This window comes from Monodon monoceros, unplaced genomic scaffold, assembly GCF_005190385.1.
Source record: "Monodon monoceros isolate NGI ecotype Baffin Bay Population unplaced genomic scaffold, NGI_Narwhal_1 Super_Scaffold_11, whole genome shotgun sequence".
In the NCBI taxonomy this organism is placed as follows: Eukaryota; Metazoa; Chordata; class Mammalia; order Artiodactyla; family Monodontidae; genus Monodon; species Monodon monoceros.
Window position 1 is genome coordinate 59,559,024 of NW_021703767.1, and position 14,281 is coordinate 59,573,304.

At 35.3% G+C, this 14,281-nt stretch overlaps 1 protein-coding gene across 9 annotated transcripts in view; it reads right to left on the minus strand.

Annotated features, from left to right (window-relative positions):
- CFAP44 (cilia and flagella associated protein 44) overlaps positions 1-14,281 on the minus strand; it is a 161,258-nt gene that overhangs the window by 44,363 nt on the left and 102,614 nt on the right. For all 9 annotated transcript variants that reach the window (XR_003792411.1, XR_003792412.1, XM_029215118.1 and 6 more), the window contains 5 exons: positions 14,022-14,077; positions 13,693-13,855; positions 12,079-12,209; positions 8,754-8,950; positions 6,010-6,184 (listed from right to left, as the gene is read on the minus strand). Coding sequence is in view for 7 of the 9 variants with exons in the window: in XM_029215118.1 (XP_029070951.1) it covers positions 6,010-6,184; positions 8,754-8,950; positions 12,079-12,209; positions 13,693-13,855; positions 14,022-14,077 (722 nt within the window). In the remaining 2 variants the exon portion in view is untranslated. The remainder of the gene's footprint in view (positions 1-6,009; positions 6,185-8,753; positions 8,951-12,078; positions 12,210-13,692; positions 13,856-14,021; positions 14,078-14,281) is intronic.

The window sequence follows — 14,281 nt, forward strand, 5'->3', positions numbered from 1 at the left end:
TCTTTGGATGCTTTTTATTTCTTTTCTTGCCTAACTACTCTGGCTAGAACTTTCATTCTTATGTTGAATAGAAATAACAATAGTGAGTATCCTTGTCTTGTTCCTGACCTTAGAGGGAAAGCTTTCAGCTCTTCACCACTGCGTATAATGTTAGCTGTGGGCTTGTCATATATGGCCTTTATTATGTTGAGTTATGTTCCTGCTATATCCAGTGTGCTGTGAGTTTTTATTACGAATGGACGTTGAATTTGGTCAATGCTTTTTCTGCAGCTATCGAAATATGATTTTTATCTTTTGTTAATGTGATATGTCACACTGATTTGTGGATGTTCAATCATCCTTGCATCCCTAGAATAAATCCCACTTGATCATGGTATATTATCCCTTTAATATGTTGTTGAATACAGTTTACTAAATTTGTTGAGGATTTTTGCATCTATGTTCATCAGGGATACTGATGCAAAGAAGGGTATGTGTGTGTGACAGAGAGAAAGGGAGACAGAAGCAGAGCGAGCAAGACAGAGTGAGCCAGACAGTAAAAAGAGCTAGTAAGCTTTTGAAATCTCCACAGATTAAATTTCCACTGATGCCTGAGCTTGGTGGAGCAGCTCACAGATGATTGAGTAACTACTGTCTAAAGTAAAGCTCATAGAGGAAGCAGAATTCAGTAGCTTCTCCTAAGGCAACACCAGGTTTAGGATTCTGGTCCAAGGTGGTGACATATGAGGTTCCTGAACTCACCATCTCCTACAGACACACCAAATCTACAGCTATTCATGGTATAATTACATCTGAAAGAAGTTCAGAAACTAGCTGAATGATTCCCACACGTTGGTGAATGAAAAAATACACATATTGAAATGGATCTTGGCACACTTTCAGCCACTGGGGGCCATTAAGAACAAAGATGCCTTGGATAATCACAAAGGTCTAAGAGAAAATGAAGATCTCAGGCCAGTCTGAAAGATAAGGCTCGTCTCCCATGAGACCAGATGACTGTACTATTGTAAACTACTGTAAAGAATCTGAAAAAAAGCTACTACACCAAGTAAGCTTAGCAACATCATCAGATTAAAAATAAATATGAGAAAAATCAATTGAGAGGAGTTCCACTTCCAGGAAGATGGAATAGACCCACATTTTTCTATTTTTTCCAGCAAGCAGAAAATAAAAACCCTGGACATTATATATAAAACAAATATAAGAAGATTCTGAAAGGTGAAAAGGAGGTAGGCCACATAAAACCTTGGGACCCAAGGAAGTATATGATGGCAAGTTCTCTGGGTTTTATTTTTGCCTTGTGTATCTCAGACTTGGAGCTAAAGAAAACAGTAACTCATGTCATATGATCTGTCAATCCCACTCCTGGACATATATTTGGACAAAATATAATTCAAAAAGATACACGCACCTCTGTGTTCATAGCAGCACTATTCACAATAGCCAAGACATGGAAACAACCTAAATGTCCATTGACAGATTAATAGATAAAGACGATGTTGTACACATACACAATGGAATACTACTCAGCCATAAAAAGAATGAAATAATGCCATTTGCAGCAACATGGGTGGACTTAGAGATTATCATACTAAGTGAAGTTAAGTCAGAAAGAGAAAGACAAATACCATAAGGTATCCCTTAGAAGTGGAATCTAGAATATGACACAAATGAATCTATCTATGAAACAGAAACATACTCACAGACAAAGAGAACAGACTTGTGGTTGTCAAAAGGGAGGGGTAATTGGGGAGGGATGAATAGGGAGTTTGGGGTTAGCAGATGCAAACTATTATATATAGAATGGATAAACAACAAGGTCCTACTTGATAGCACAGGGAACTATATTCAATATCTGATGGTGATAAACCATAATGTCTCAAAATATAAAAAAGAATGAATATATATGTATAACTGAATCACTTTGCTATACAGCAGAAATCAACACAACATTGTAAGTCAACTATGCTTCAATTAAAAAAAGAAAAAAAAACAGTAACTCAGAAACACCAGTGTGTTTAGACAACAAAAGCCCAACAAAATCCTGCTCTCTCTAGCTAAAGCATCAAGAAAAGAACAGAATGGCGAGAGAAAAAACTCGTAGACACTAAACTCTCTACTCCAGCCAATACCACAGAAAAAAATATGTGGTGCTACTTCCACCCATGCCAGCAAAGGCCAAGTGGGGAGTCTAAACGTCCTCCATCACCAGGCTTTAACAAGGCAACACAACCCCAACAGAGTGGTGTTAGAGAAAGTGAGTCCTGGGAACCAGGACTTTCATCACCAGTGTGTGGAACAAACCTCCCTACCACAGTGTCAGTGGAGACCCCAAAGGGAATCTGGACTTCCACTCCTGCCTAGCAGTAACAAGGTGATCTACCCCTCCCCCTCCCTGCTGCAGTTGTGTGTGAGGAGCCCTAGTGGAGAGTAATGATTTTCACCATGCTCCACAGTAACAGTGGAAGTCAACTGGAGAGCAAAGTGGTATTAGTGGGAGCCTAGTGGAATCTGGAGCACCAACTTTTGACCAGTGAGTAGCCCCTTCCTTCCTAAGGTGTCAACTGGAGAAGAATGGGTAACCTGGACTTCTATACTCATAATAAGATGGCACTCCTCCTTATCCTGCTGAAATCAGAGAAAGCCAGCTAAAACAGAATGTATAAATAACATCCAGAGTCTCATAATACCCCAAATGTCCAGATTTCAATAAAAAATAATCTGACATACCAAGAATCAGGATGACCTCAACTTGAGTGAGAAAAGACAATTACCAGATACCAAACCCAAGATGACAGAGATGTTAGAATAATCTGACAAGTTTTCAGATTATTGCAGCCATCATAAAGTTCTTCAAAAAATCAGCCATCATAAAGTTCTTCAAAAAATCAGCCATCATAAAGTTCTTCAAAAAATCATTAGGAAGATGCTTGAAACAAGTGAAAAAATAGAAAGTCTCATAAATAAATGTAGGATAACAAAGAACCAAACAGAATCTTTAAAAGAACTGAAAAACGTAACAACCAAAAAAAAAAAACTTAATAGATGGGCTCAAAATCAAAATGGAGGAGACAGAGGAAAGAATCAATTAACTTGAAAATAGAAATTACCCAATCTGAATAGCAGAAAGAAAAGATACTAGAAACAAACAAACAACAACAACAAACAACAACAGAAAGCAGAGTCTCAGGGATCTAATATTGGTCTCATTGGAGTCCCAGAAGGAAAGGAAAAAAAAGGACAGGTCTTCAAAATAACTATAAGAAATAATGGCTGAAAACCCTCCCAAATTTGGCAAGAGACACAGTATACAGATTCAAGAAGTTTAATAAATACCAAAAAAAAAAATTCAAAGACATACCAAGATACATCAAACTTCTGAAAACTAAAAGAAAATATATTGAGAGCAGCAAGGGAAAAATAACACCTTATATTTATGGGGAAAACAATTTGAATGTCAGCAGATTGATCATAAGAAACCACGGAGGCCAGGAGGAATTTTTCATGTTCTGAAAAAAAGAATGATAAACACAGAATTCTATGTACAGTAAGAATATCCTTCAGAAATAAAGGGGAAATCAAGCCATTCTTAGATCAAATAAAACTAAGAGAATTTGTTACCAGCATACCTACTCTAAAAGAATGGCTAGAGGAAGCTCTCTGAACAGAAATAAAATGATAGAAGGAATCTTGGAACCTCAAGAAGGAAGAAATTATGATGTTAATAGTAAAAATATGGGCAAATACACTTTTCTTCTACTATTGTCTAATTTATGTTTGATGACTGAAGAAAAAACTGTAACTGTCTGATATGGTTCTAAAATGTACATAGAAGAAATATTTATACAATTATATTACAAACAAGGGAAATGAGGAAGGGTGGGTAAAGGGACATAAAGGCAGGTAAGGTTTCTATACTTCAGTCAAGCTGATAAAATGTCAACACTAGCAGACTGTGATTAGTGATGTATTCATAATGTAATACCTAGAGCAAACACTAAAAAGCTACACAAAATGATGCACTCAAAAACATTACAGATTAATCGTATTGGAACCCTAAAATATTCAACCACAGGAAAGCAAGAAAAAGAAGAAAAATGAAAAATACAGAATAGAAAACAAAATATAAAATAGCAGATATAAGCCCTAAACATCGATAATTACATTAAGTGTAAATGGTCTAAATACACCCAGTGAAGAACTGAGATTGACAGAGTGGATTTAAAAACATAACCCAACTATATGCTGTCAAAAACACACTAAAGTCAAATGTAGCTATATAAGAAGATTGAAATAAAAGAATGAAAAGTTACACCATCAGTACTGAATGCTTCTCCCCTAAGATCAGGAACAAGTTGTGGACACCAGCTCTCCCTATGCTATTTTGACATGGTACTGGCAGTCTTAGCCAGTGCAGTAGGAAAGGAAAAGAAAAGAAGAGGCAAACAGATTGGATAAGAAGAAATAAAACTGTCTCTATTCACAGATTGCATGATTGCCTACACAGAAAATGCCAAGGAACCTACAAAAATATTCTCAGAACTAATATGACAGTTCAGCAAGGTTGCAGAATACCAGATAAACCTACAAAATACAATTTTATTTCTATACCATGAACACATAGGTATCAAAATTTTAAAAAATACCATTTACAATTGACCCCCAAAGTGAAATATCTGTGTGTAAATCTGACAAGATATATATAGGACTTTTATATTAAAAACAACAAAACACTGGTGAAATCAAAGGAGATCTAAGTAAATGTAGAGTCATACCGTGTCCACGGATTAGAAGACAACATAATAAATACATCAATTCTCCCCAAACTGATATACAGGGTTAAAATAATTCCTAAAGAATTTCAGCAAGATTTTTTGGGGGTGAATATATGATTTACATGGAAAGGCAAAATAACTAGAATGGCTAAAATAATTTTGAAAAAGAAGAATAAGATGAAAGGAATCAGTTTACCCAATTTCAAGACTTATTACATAGCTACAGTAATCTACAGACACTACGGTATTGGCAAAGGGACAGACATATAGATTAATGGAACAGAAAGCGAACCCAGAAATAGGCCCACACAAATACGCCTAAATAATTTTTTACAAAGGTGCAAAAGCAATTCAATGGAGGAAAGAGAGCCTTTTCAACAAGTGGTGTTAGAGCAATTAGTCATCCACAGGCAAAAAAAAAAAAAAGATGAAATTACATCTAAATCCCACATTTTACACATCTTACACAAAAATGAACACCAAAATGGATCACAGACTTAAATGTAAAATGTAAAACTATAAAACCTTTAGAATAAAAATAGGAGAAAATCTTTGGGACCTATGGCCAGGCAGAGTTCTTAGACCTGATACCAAAAACAGGATTCATAGGGAAAAAAACTTAATAAATTGCCTTCAACCTAATTAAAAACTTTTGCTCTGAAAAAGATCCTGTTAAGGGAATAAAAAGACAAGCCACAGACTAGGAGAAAATATTTGCAAATAAAATATCCAACACAGTACTCATGTCTAGAATATATGAAGAACTCTCAAAAGTTAACAGTACAAGATAAACACTGTTATCTGAACATAAGCAAAAGACATGAAGAGATATTTAACCAAAGATATAAAGGTGGAAAACAAATAAATGAAAAGATGTGCTTGTTAAATGAAAGTACCTTTAGAGACCTAAAGATGAAGACCCAAACTATAGGATGTTAGAAGAACGTACAGGAGTAATATCTTCTTAATGTTGGGATAAAAAAGAATTTCTTAATTCTTAAAAATCACTGAATATATTAGTAAAATGAAATTCCTAGACCTGAAACTCAAGGGGTCGCTGAAGGTCCACCACAGTATCACCACCCTGAAAGATCCACCTAACCTGACTTTAATATCTCTATCGGTTTCTATTTCTTTTAGTTCTTTATTTAAATACCAATTCAATAAATGTAAAGATTTTAAAAGATATTTTGAGACTCGTTAAAACAAAAGATTTCAGGTAAACAAAACTTACATTTCCTCCCATTCTTTTTTTCGCTGCTGAATTTTCAGTTGGGCCCTTTCAGCCTTTAATATAAGTTTCCTTGTTTTCTCAATTTGACTTTCCACCATAATTTCACTTAGGGTTTTAGGCCGAAATTTCTTCCCTTTTTCTATGATTGATTCTTCTGGCACACTAATACTCCCACCTGTAAAGAGAGTCAACATTTTTTTTCAATCTTTTTGAAACATCAAAATAAAACTTTCAAATATTGTTTTTACCCTGCCACATTTTAAAAATCCAAGAATATAATGAATCTGTAATATATATTATAATCTGCAGTATATATTAAGCAATTACCATGAATTAAATCCCATAAGTATTTTAGAATACCAAAATAAAGAGATCTAAATCACAATTTTTGCTCCTCCGAACCTTATTAAAAAGTTGGTGAGATAACAATTAGAGAACAAGGTAATGAATAACAGACCACTGACAGATATTGGGAAGCAGGGAAAGAGTGTCTGTAACATGATGATGGGGGAAGGGAAAGGCAAGTGAGTCCTATTTGACATGTATAATTTGAGGTGACATATACCAACTGCAGTGGTCTGTGACCAATCAAAAAACTAGTCAGAAACACACAAGTGTAGAATTTAAAAATTATGGGCTTTATCACAGACACATGAAAAAATGCTCAACATCACTAGTCATCAGGGAAATGCAAATCAAAACCACAATGAGATATCACCTCATACCTGTCAAAATTGCTGTTATCAAAAAGACGACAAATAACAAGTGTTGGTGAGGAGATAGAGAAAAGGAAACCTTTGTGCACTGCTGGTAGGAATGTAAATTAGTGCAGCCACTATAGAAAACAGTATGGGGGTTCCTCAAAAATTAAAAATACAACTACCATATGACCCAGGAATTCCACTTCTGGATATTTTTCCAAAGGGATAAAACCCCGCTAATTCAAAAAATGTATGTGCCCCTATGTTCACTGCAGCATTATTTACAATAGCCAAGATACGGAAGCAACCTAAGTGTCCATCGATAGGTGAACAGATAAAGAAGACGTGGTATACATATATATATTATACACACACACAATGGAATATTACTCAGCCATAAAACAATTAAAATCTTGCCATTTGTGACAACATGGATGACCTAGAGGGTATTAGACTGAAATAAGTCAGACAAAGAAAAATACTGCATGATTTCTCTTATATGTGGAATCTAAAAAAACAAAACAAATGAACAAACATAATAAAACAGAAACAGACTCATAGATACAGAAAACTAACAGCTGGTTGCCAGAGGGGAGGGGGTGGGGGGATGAAATAGGTGAGGGAGATTAAGCGGTACAAACTTCCAGTTACAAAATGAGTGAGTCAGGGGATGAAATGTACAGCATAGGAAACACAGTCAATAATGTAGTAATAATTTTGTATGGTAACAGATGATAACTAGACTTATCATGGTGATCATTCTGTAATGTATAGAAATATGGAATCACTACGTTGCATACTTAGAACTAACAGTTTTGTAGGTCAATTAAACTTCTATAACAATTAATTAAAATAATTGATTTTTATCAGTTATAAGTATCTACTGGGGGTATTACTCTATGTTCAAGTTGCATAGAGATATACTTTGGATATACACAAAAAAAGTTAAATAATATGGATGGTCATACAGTTATAAGCTACCATTTCATTTCATATTTCAAATATATGGCACCATGGTAAAATAATAGTTTAATGTGGCCTGAGTGGCCACAGAAAGGCTTTATAGTAAAAGTGTAATTTGTATATATAAAATAGATAACCAACAAGGTCCTACTGTAGAGCACAGGGAACTATACTCAATATTTTGTAATAACCTATAAGGGAAAAGAATCTGATAAAGAATATAAATATAACAATCACTGTGCTGTACACCTGAAACTAACACAACATTGTAAATCAACTATACTTCAATTAAAAAATTAAAAGTATAATTTGATCTGGATCCTCAAGGACTGGGGAGAATTCAGAGGGGAGAGGAGTGAATTGGTCACTCCATCAGGAACCTGGATGTGGAAGTTTCAGACATAATTAGGAAGCAACAAGCAGGACAATAAGCTAAACGTGCCAATCACGCAGTATGAGAATGCGCTATTGGAAATAAATTAGGGATATTGTGGAAGGATTAAATATGGGGATAATGGTTTCAGATTTTATCCTAGAGGCAGAAAGAAGCCATTAAAAGTTTCTCAATGAAGAGAGTGAACCAGTATTAAGGTCAGTACTGTATCCTGGGCACTAGTCTAGATCTGGTCAGGCTACAGTGACCTTTATCCTTGACTGGGCTCTGCAAGCCATTCCCAGAATTCCTGTCTTCCTCCTACTCACCTGCAGTCATCCTGCAGGCAGTCACAAGAGGCAAGGCGCAGGGATTAGAGGCACTATTTTCACATCTGTATTCTCAGCTCATCACTGTTTAAAGCATACGCTCTTGGAAAAGAGTGTGAAATGCTGTGTTCTAGCCCTACCCTCTGGGATGGAGCCCAGGAATCTGGGAACAAACACTGCCTAGGAAAACTAGCATCTGGGGAAATCCTAGATTTAAGAACAGCTGGACATGGGAAGTTAAGAAATCCGCAGCACCAGGTGCTCTCATCCACTCTCAGTCCCATGACTGGGAGTCAAAGGTTCTGCTCACAAAAAGATAATTCAACTTTGAAATTTTAATAAATAGGGATTTAAAAGCCTTCTTGTCATTTAGGTTACCTGTATCTCTCTGACTGTCCTTTCTTCCAGTTCCTTCTGTTTCAAACCTCTCAAATTTGCTCGCTCTTCTCTCTGATTGACTTGGCCGTTTGGATTTGGAGTATTTAGAGGGCTTCACAAGCCTATAGGAGGATATCTTGTGTTCACTTTGTATGGCATGAACCACAATAGTATCGCTTTCCAACGAATCACGAAATCTGAAGGGAAAAAAAAGTATTTGCAATCATTACCAGTTTAATCATGCTGCATGATTATTACATAATAAAATAAGATCACAATGTACTATGCTGATAAATGATACCATTATATCACACTGGATCCAAAATTGAACCATGAATTCCACTACCAACCCAACAAGAAGGTAGTGGAATTTGAATAGGACTTGGTTAAAGAGCAAGTAGAATTTTCTTCTTAATGAAAATACTAAACATCTCATTATAAACAGTATAATGCCATTGTTTTGATAGTATGAAGAGTCAAAAATTTTCAGACAGACTACAGTTTAAAGGTAAATGGATTATATCAAACTCTGAGGAAATGTAATTCAGATTCCTATCTATTATCTCATTTATTATATATAATATTTCATATATTACATACACGATAGATAACAGGTGGTGATACATGTATGTACATATTACCCTATTTGTCTCTATAAAAAACATTAAGCTCAGGAGTCTGTACTACTCTCCAGTTCAACTTTCTCTTATAGCTCACAGACATCTATCTTTTAAAAGTTCTTCATCAATTTAATTGTTGTTATTTTTGGCTGGTTCACAATTATTTCCTCATCTTTTTATGTCTAAGTTGATTTATAGATTCAATGTAATTCCAATCAAAATCCTAGGTTTTGTCGTGAAAGTTGACAAACTTATTCTGTGCAAAGGACCTAAGCAATATTGAAGGTGAAGAACAATCCAGAGGGTTCATAATATCAGATGTCAAGAATAATTAAGGTCTTGTGACACTAGCACAAAAACAGACAGACCAATGGAATAAAATGAAAAGTTTAGAAACAGACCCACATATATGTGGTTACCGGATTTTTGACAAAAGCATCACTACAATCTAGTAAGGAAAGGATGGTCTTTTCAGCGAATGACAGTGGGCCAATTGGATATCCATATAGAAACAAAAGACATTTGATCTCTATCTTACACCACCCACAAAAATTACCCAAGATAGATAATAGCAAAACAGTAGAGCTTCTAGAAGAAAACAGAGATTATTTCATGAATTGGGAATAGGCAAAGATTCCTTAACTACAACATAAAAGCACTAACCATAAAAAGTTAGTGAAAATATTGATAAATTGCAAAGGAAAACACTGATAAACTAAACTTTATTAAAATGAAAAATTTCTGTTCAAAAAGACACTATAATGAGGATGAAAAGACAAGCCTCAGAGTAGAGCAAGATATTTTACATGCATGCATACACACACATAGATATGTCATATATACATGTGTCATGTGTATGACGAGACTCATCCAGAATATACAACTCCCACAACCCAATTTTTAAATGAACAAAAGACTTGAGCAAACCCCTAACAAAAGAGAATATAAAAATAACCAGTAAGTATAGGAAAAGCGACTGAAAATCGTCACTCATCTGGAAAATGCCAATTTAAATCACACTGAGACACTACTACAGAATAGCTGAAAGTTAAAGAGCTGACAATGCCCAGTGATGGCAAGCATGAGTGTTATGGGTTGAATTGTGTCCCCCCAAAAGAATATGAAGTCCTAACCCCCCAGGTACCTCAGAATATGACCTTATCTGGAAATAAGGTCTTAACAGAGGTAATCAAGTTAAAATGAGATCATTAGGGTGGATCCTAATCCAACATGACTGATGTCCTCATAAAAGGAGAAAAGTTGGACAAGCACAGAGGCAATATTATATGAAGAGACACAGAGAGAACACCATGTGAAGACAGACAATTTAGAGTGATGCATCTACAAGCTAAGAAACACCAAAGATTGCTGGCCAAGCCACCAGAAGCTCAGAAAAAGGCATGGAACAGATTCTCCCTCCCAGCTCTCAAAAGAAACCAATTTAGTCAACACTTCGATTTTGGACTTCCGGTCTCCAGAATTATCAGATAATAAATGTCTGTTATTGTAAGCCAGCCTGTCTGTGGTACTTTGTTATGGAAGCCCTAGAAAATGAATACAATGGGAATCAATTGGAATTCTCATACATTGATGATCAGAGTATAAATAAATTGAGCCATTTTGGAGAACTGTTTGTCAGTGTCTAATAAAGCTAAACATGCTTAGAACCTACGGTCTAGCAGTTCCACTCCTGATTATATAGAAAACAGAAATAAGTGCTTATGTCCACCAAAAGACATGCACAAGAATGTCAGCATTATTCATCGAAGCCAAAAAATAGGAACAACTCAAATATCAGCAGTTAAATGGATTAATAAATTGTGGTACAACCATTTAATAGAATATTACAAAGCAATGAAAATGAATGAAGTACTGCTACCTGCATCAACATGGGTAATCTTAGGCATGATACTGAATAAAGAAGCCAGATACAAAAGCGTTCATACTGCAGCTTTCCATGTATATGAAGTTCACAGACACAACTAATCTATGGTGATAAACATTCATCTTTGGAGAGTAAATATTTATCGGGAGGAGGCCACGAGGGAAATTTCTGGAGTGTTATAAAAGTTCTTTTATTTTTTTAATTTTTTTGAATTTTTATTTCTTTTTTTGGCTGTGCTGGGTCTTCGTTGCTGTGCTTGGGCTTTCTCTAGTTGTGGCGAGTGGGGGCTACTCTTCATTGCCGTGCACAGTCTTCTCATTGTGGGCTGCGGCTCGTGAGCTCTAGAGTGTAGGCTCAGTAGTTGTGGTATGCAGGCTCAGTAGTTGTGGCGCACAGGCTTAGTTGCTCCGTGGCATATGTGATTTTCCTGGACCAGGGCTCGAACCCATGTCCCCTGCAATGGCAGGTGGATTCTTAACCACTGCACCACCAGGGAAGCCCCCTTGGCTCTACTTTAATTTTGATTTTCTAATATATACATGCTCACGTGTTAATTAGTTATAAAATAAATAGTTTGTTAAAAACCGAAAGTAAATATGTATGACATAATTTGGTTTGCAAAAAATTTTGCAGACTTAAACTAGGAAGGAATGAGCTCAGGAAATCAGTAGCACTGACAAGAGGATTCCTTGAGATTTTAGGAGTTAGTAGGTACTTCAGGAGACCTCTTAATCTGACCACTTCAATAAAGCCACTGGGAACTACTTTCTTCAAATATATGCTCTCAGACATCTTAACTTGCAAGAAATATGGATCCTACCTATTCTGTAGCTTCATTAGGCCAAGGTGGTGTTTCTCTTTTTCCCAAGCTAATTCCTTTTCCACTCGTTGAATTTTATTAGCTGTTTTCCTGTCAATCTCAGCACGAATTTTGGAATCTAGATCAAAATCCTGCAGATAAGTAGATTTGTTCATCAAAATGGGTACCTTTATCGATGGACTTTATCAATCCTATTTCATACATAAATACAGATTTTTAAGGTTTGTCCTCAATTTTATGCTACATCATAACTGTCTCCTAAGTATCATAAACTCTCTCGTTCTAGAAAAAGAAACATACTTTTGATTTTACTGTCACAAAATATGGAGAAAAGTTCCCAGAAATAATTAACAATGATGAAAATACAGTTACATATTAAAAGATTTTTCCCACAATAAAAACAATGAATGCTAACAGAATATTTGGAGAGTTTAAACAGTTTAAAAAAGAGGAACTCTCTCCACCCCAGAATAACTACTATTACATAACCAGCAGGGCATGGGGTAAAAGTTCATGGCACTTGATCATTAGTTGAACCTTCCTTCCCATGTGACTCCCCACCTAGGAAAGACAGTAATGTCTTTGGTGTCTTCCGGATATAACCAAGTTCTGGTTGAATATCCCTCACCAAAGGGGCCATTTTCCCCATAAGGATACTTAGGGGCCTCGTGTTTCTTTCCTTCACTCCTGGAAAAATATCAGGGCCTTCATTCACACTGAATTGAGAGTAATTATTCTTTCCAGGTGTGTTGGTGCTTTAAATAATGGTGTATGTAAAATGCTTAGCCACAGAACTTACCTCAGTTGTTCTTTATTTTGAATTATGTAACCATATTCTGCAAGTGTCAACACTTTTCTTAGTAAAATAACAAACATCTTTTAACCATTATAAGTTGGTCTTTTAACCAATATAATGAGTTAATCATGATTTCACCACAGTTTTTTTTTTAATATGAAATTGGCTAAGTGCTTCTGGAATTATAGGACTGGGTAACCCATGGGTATAGTCAGGATAATAAATTCCGAGCTTTTATTTGATTAGGCTCCTGACAGTAATTCCATTTAAGATAATGTAAAAAAAATTAGGAAAAAAGTTATCACTAGGAGGTAAATGGGGCTTTGCAACAAGTCACAGAAGAAAAAAATTTAATACAATATTAGCTTAAACAATTTGGTGATTGTCCCCATAGCTACAACTATACTAAGTCATCTTTTAGAAACTTTGTGGATGAACCAGGTACTATCTTTTCAATAGAGTTGATGAATTATGGAAAAGGAACCACAGAGAATCAAATTATATAGTATGTACCTATCCAACAGTTAAATATCTTGGCTAGGTATGGTAAGGATAACCAGATTCAAACTTATATCTTATTACCAAAAAAATGTGAAGTAGCTAAATCCAGAAGTAAACTTTGTGTAAAGAGGCTCATCTACATCCAAACCAAGTTGCATGACAAGTTCTACAGTAGTTTAGTTGCTGCCAACACACTGACCAACCAGACAAGGGAAATTTAAAGGTAGTTTTAAGTGTTCCTACTTGTTGGCAAAATAGCAGCCTCAATTCAGAAATAGCATGTGTTAAAATTAAAATCAAATTTATTTTAGGCTTACTGTCCGTTTAAACTGCATATGTTTTGGTAATTCTACATTCATCTGTAGTAGTTTCTGTAATTGATTCCTTAAAGCTTTGATTCGTTCTCTCTTCTCAGCCTTGATTTCTTCCCCTTCTTTCATTAACTTGTCATGTTCTCTTTTTCTTCTGGCATTCTCAATACTGAAAACAGAAAATTTAAAAGGTAACAGGTTAAAGATAGAGAAACAGCAGAGAAAATTAGTATTTAATAATTTGGAAATTCATTTAACTTGGTCAGCTTTGGTAAAATATTGGTGTGTTTTGCAAATGCCCAGTCCTATTAGGTATTGATCAAAAATTCCCATACCTGTAGGCTTTAGGATCTTCAATATCTTCTGGAATTGGCTCTGTTTCTATTCCAAACTGTAGGAAAAGGAGTAAAAGCTTAGCTCCTTTAAATTGCATATTTACCTTAAAATATCTAATAAGTAGTAAATTGAGGGGTTTTCTCTGCTAATTTCTAACAACTGTAGGCCTGGAAAGTATTGTCACAAAAAATAAACTAGGGAAAAAAACTTATTTGTTTCTACTTCATTTAAAGAGGTACGTAGAAAAAGAAAATCACAT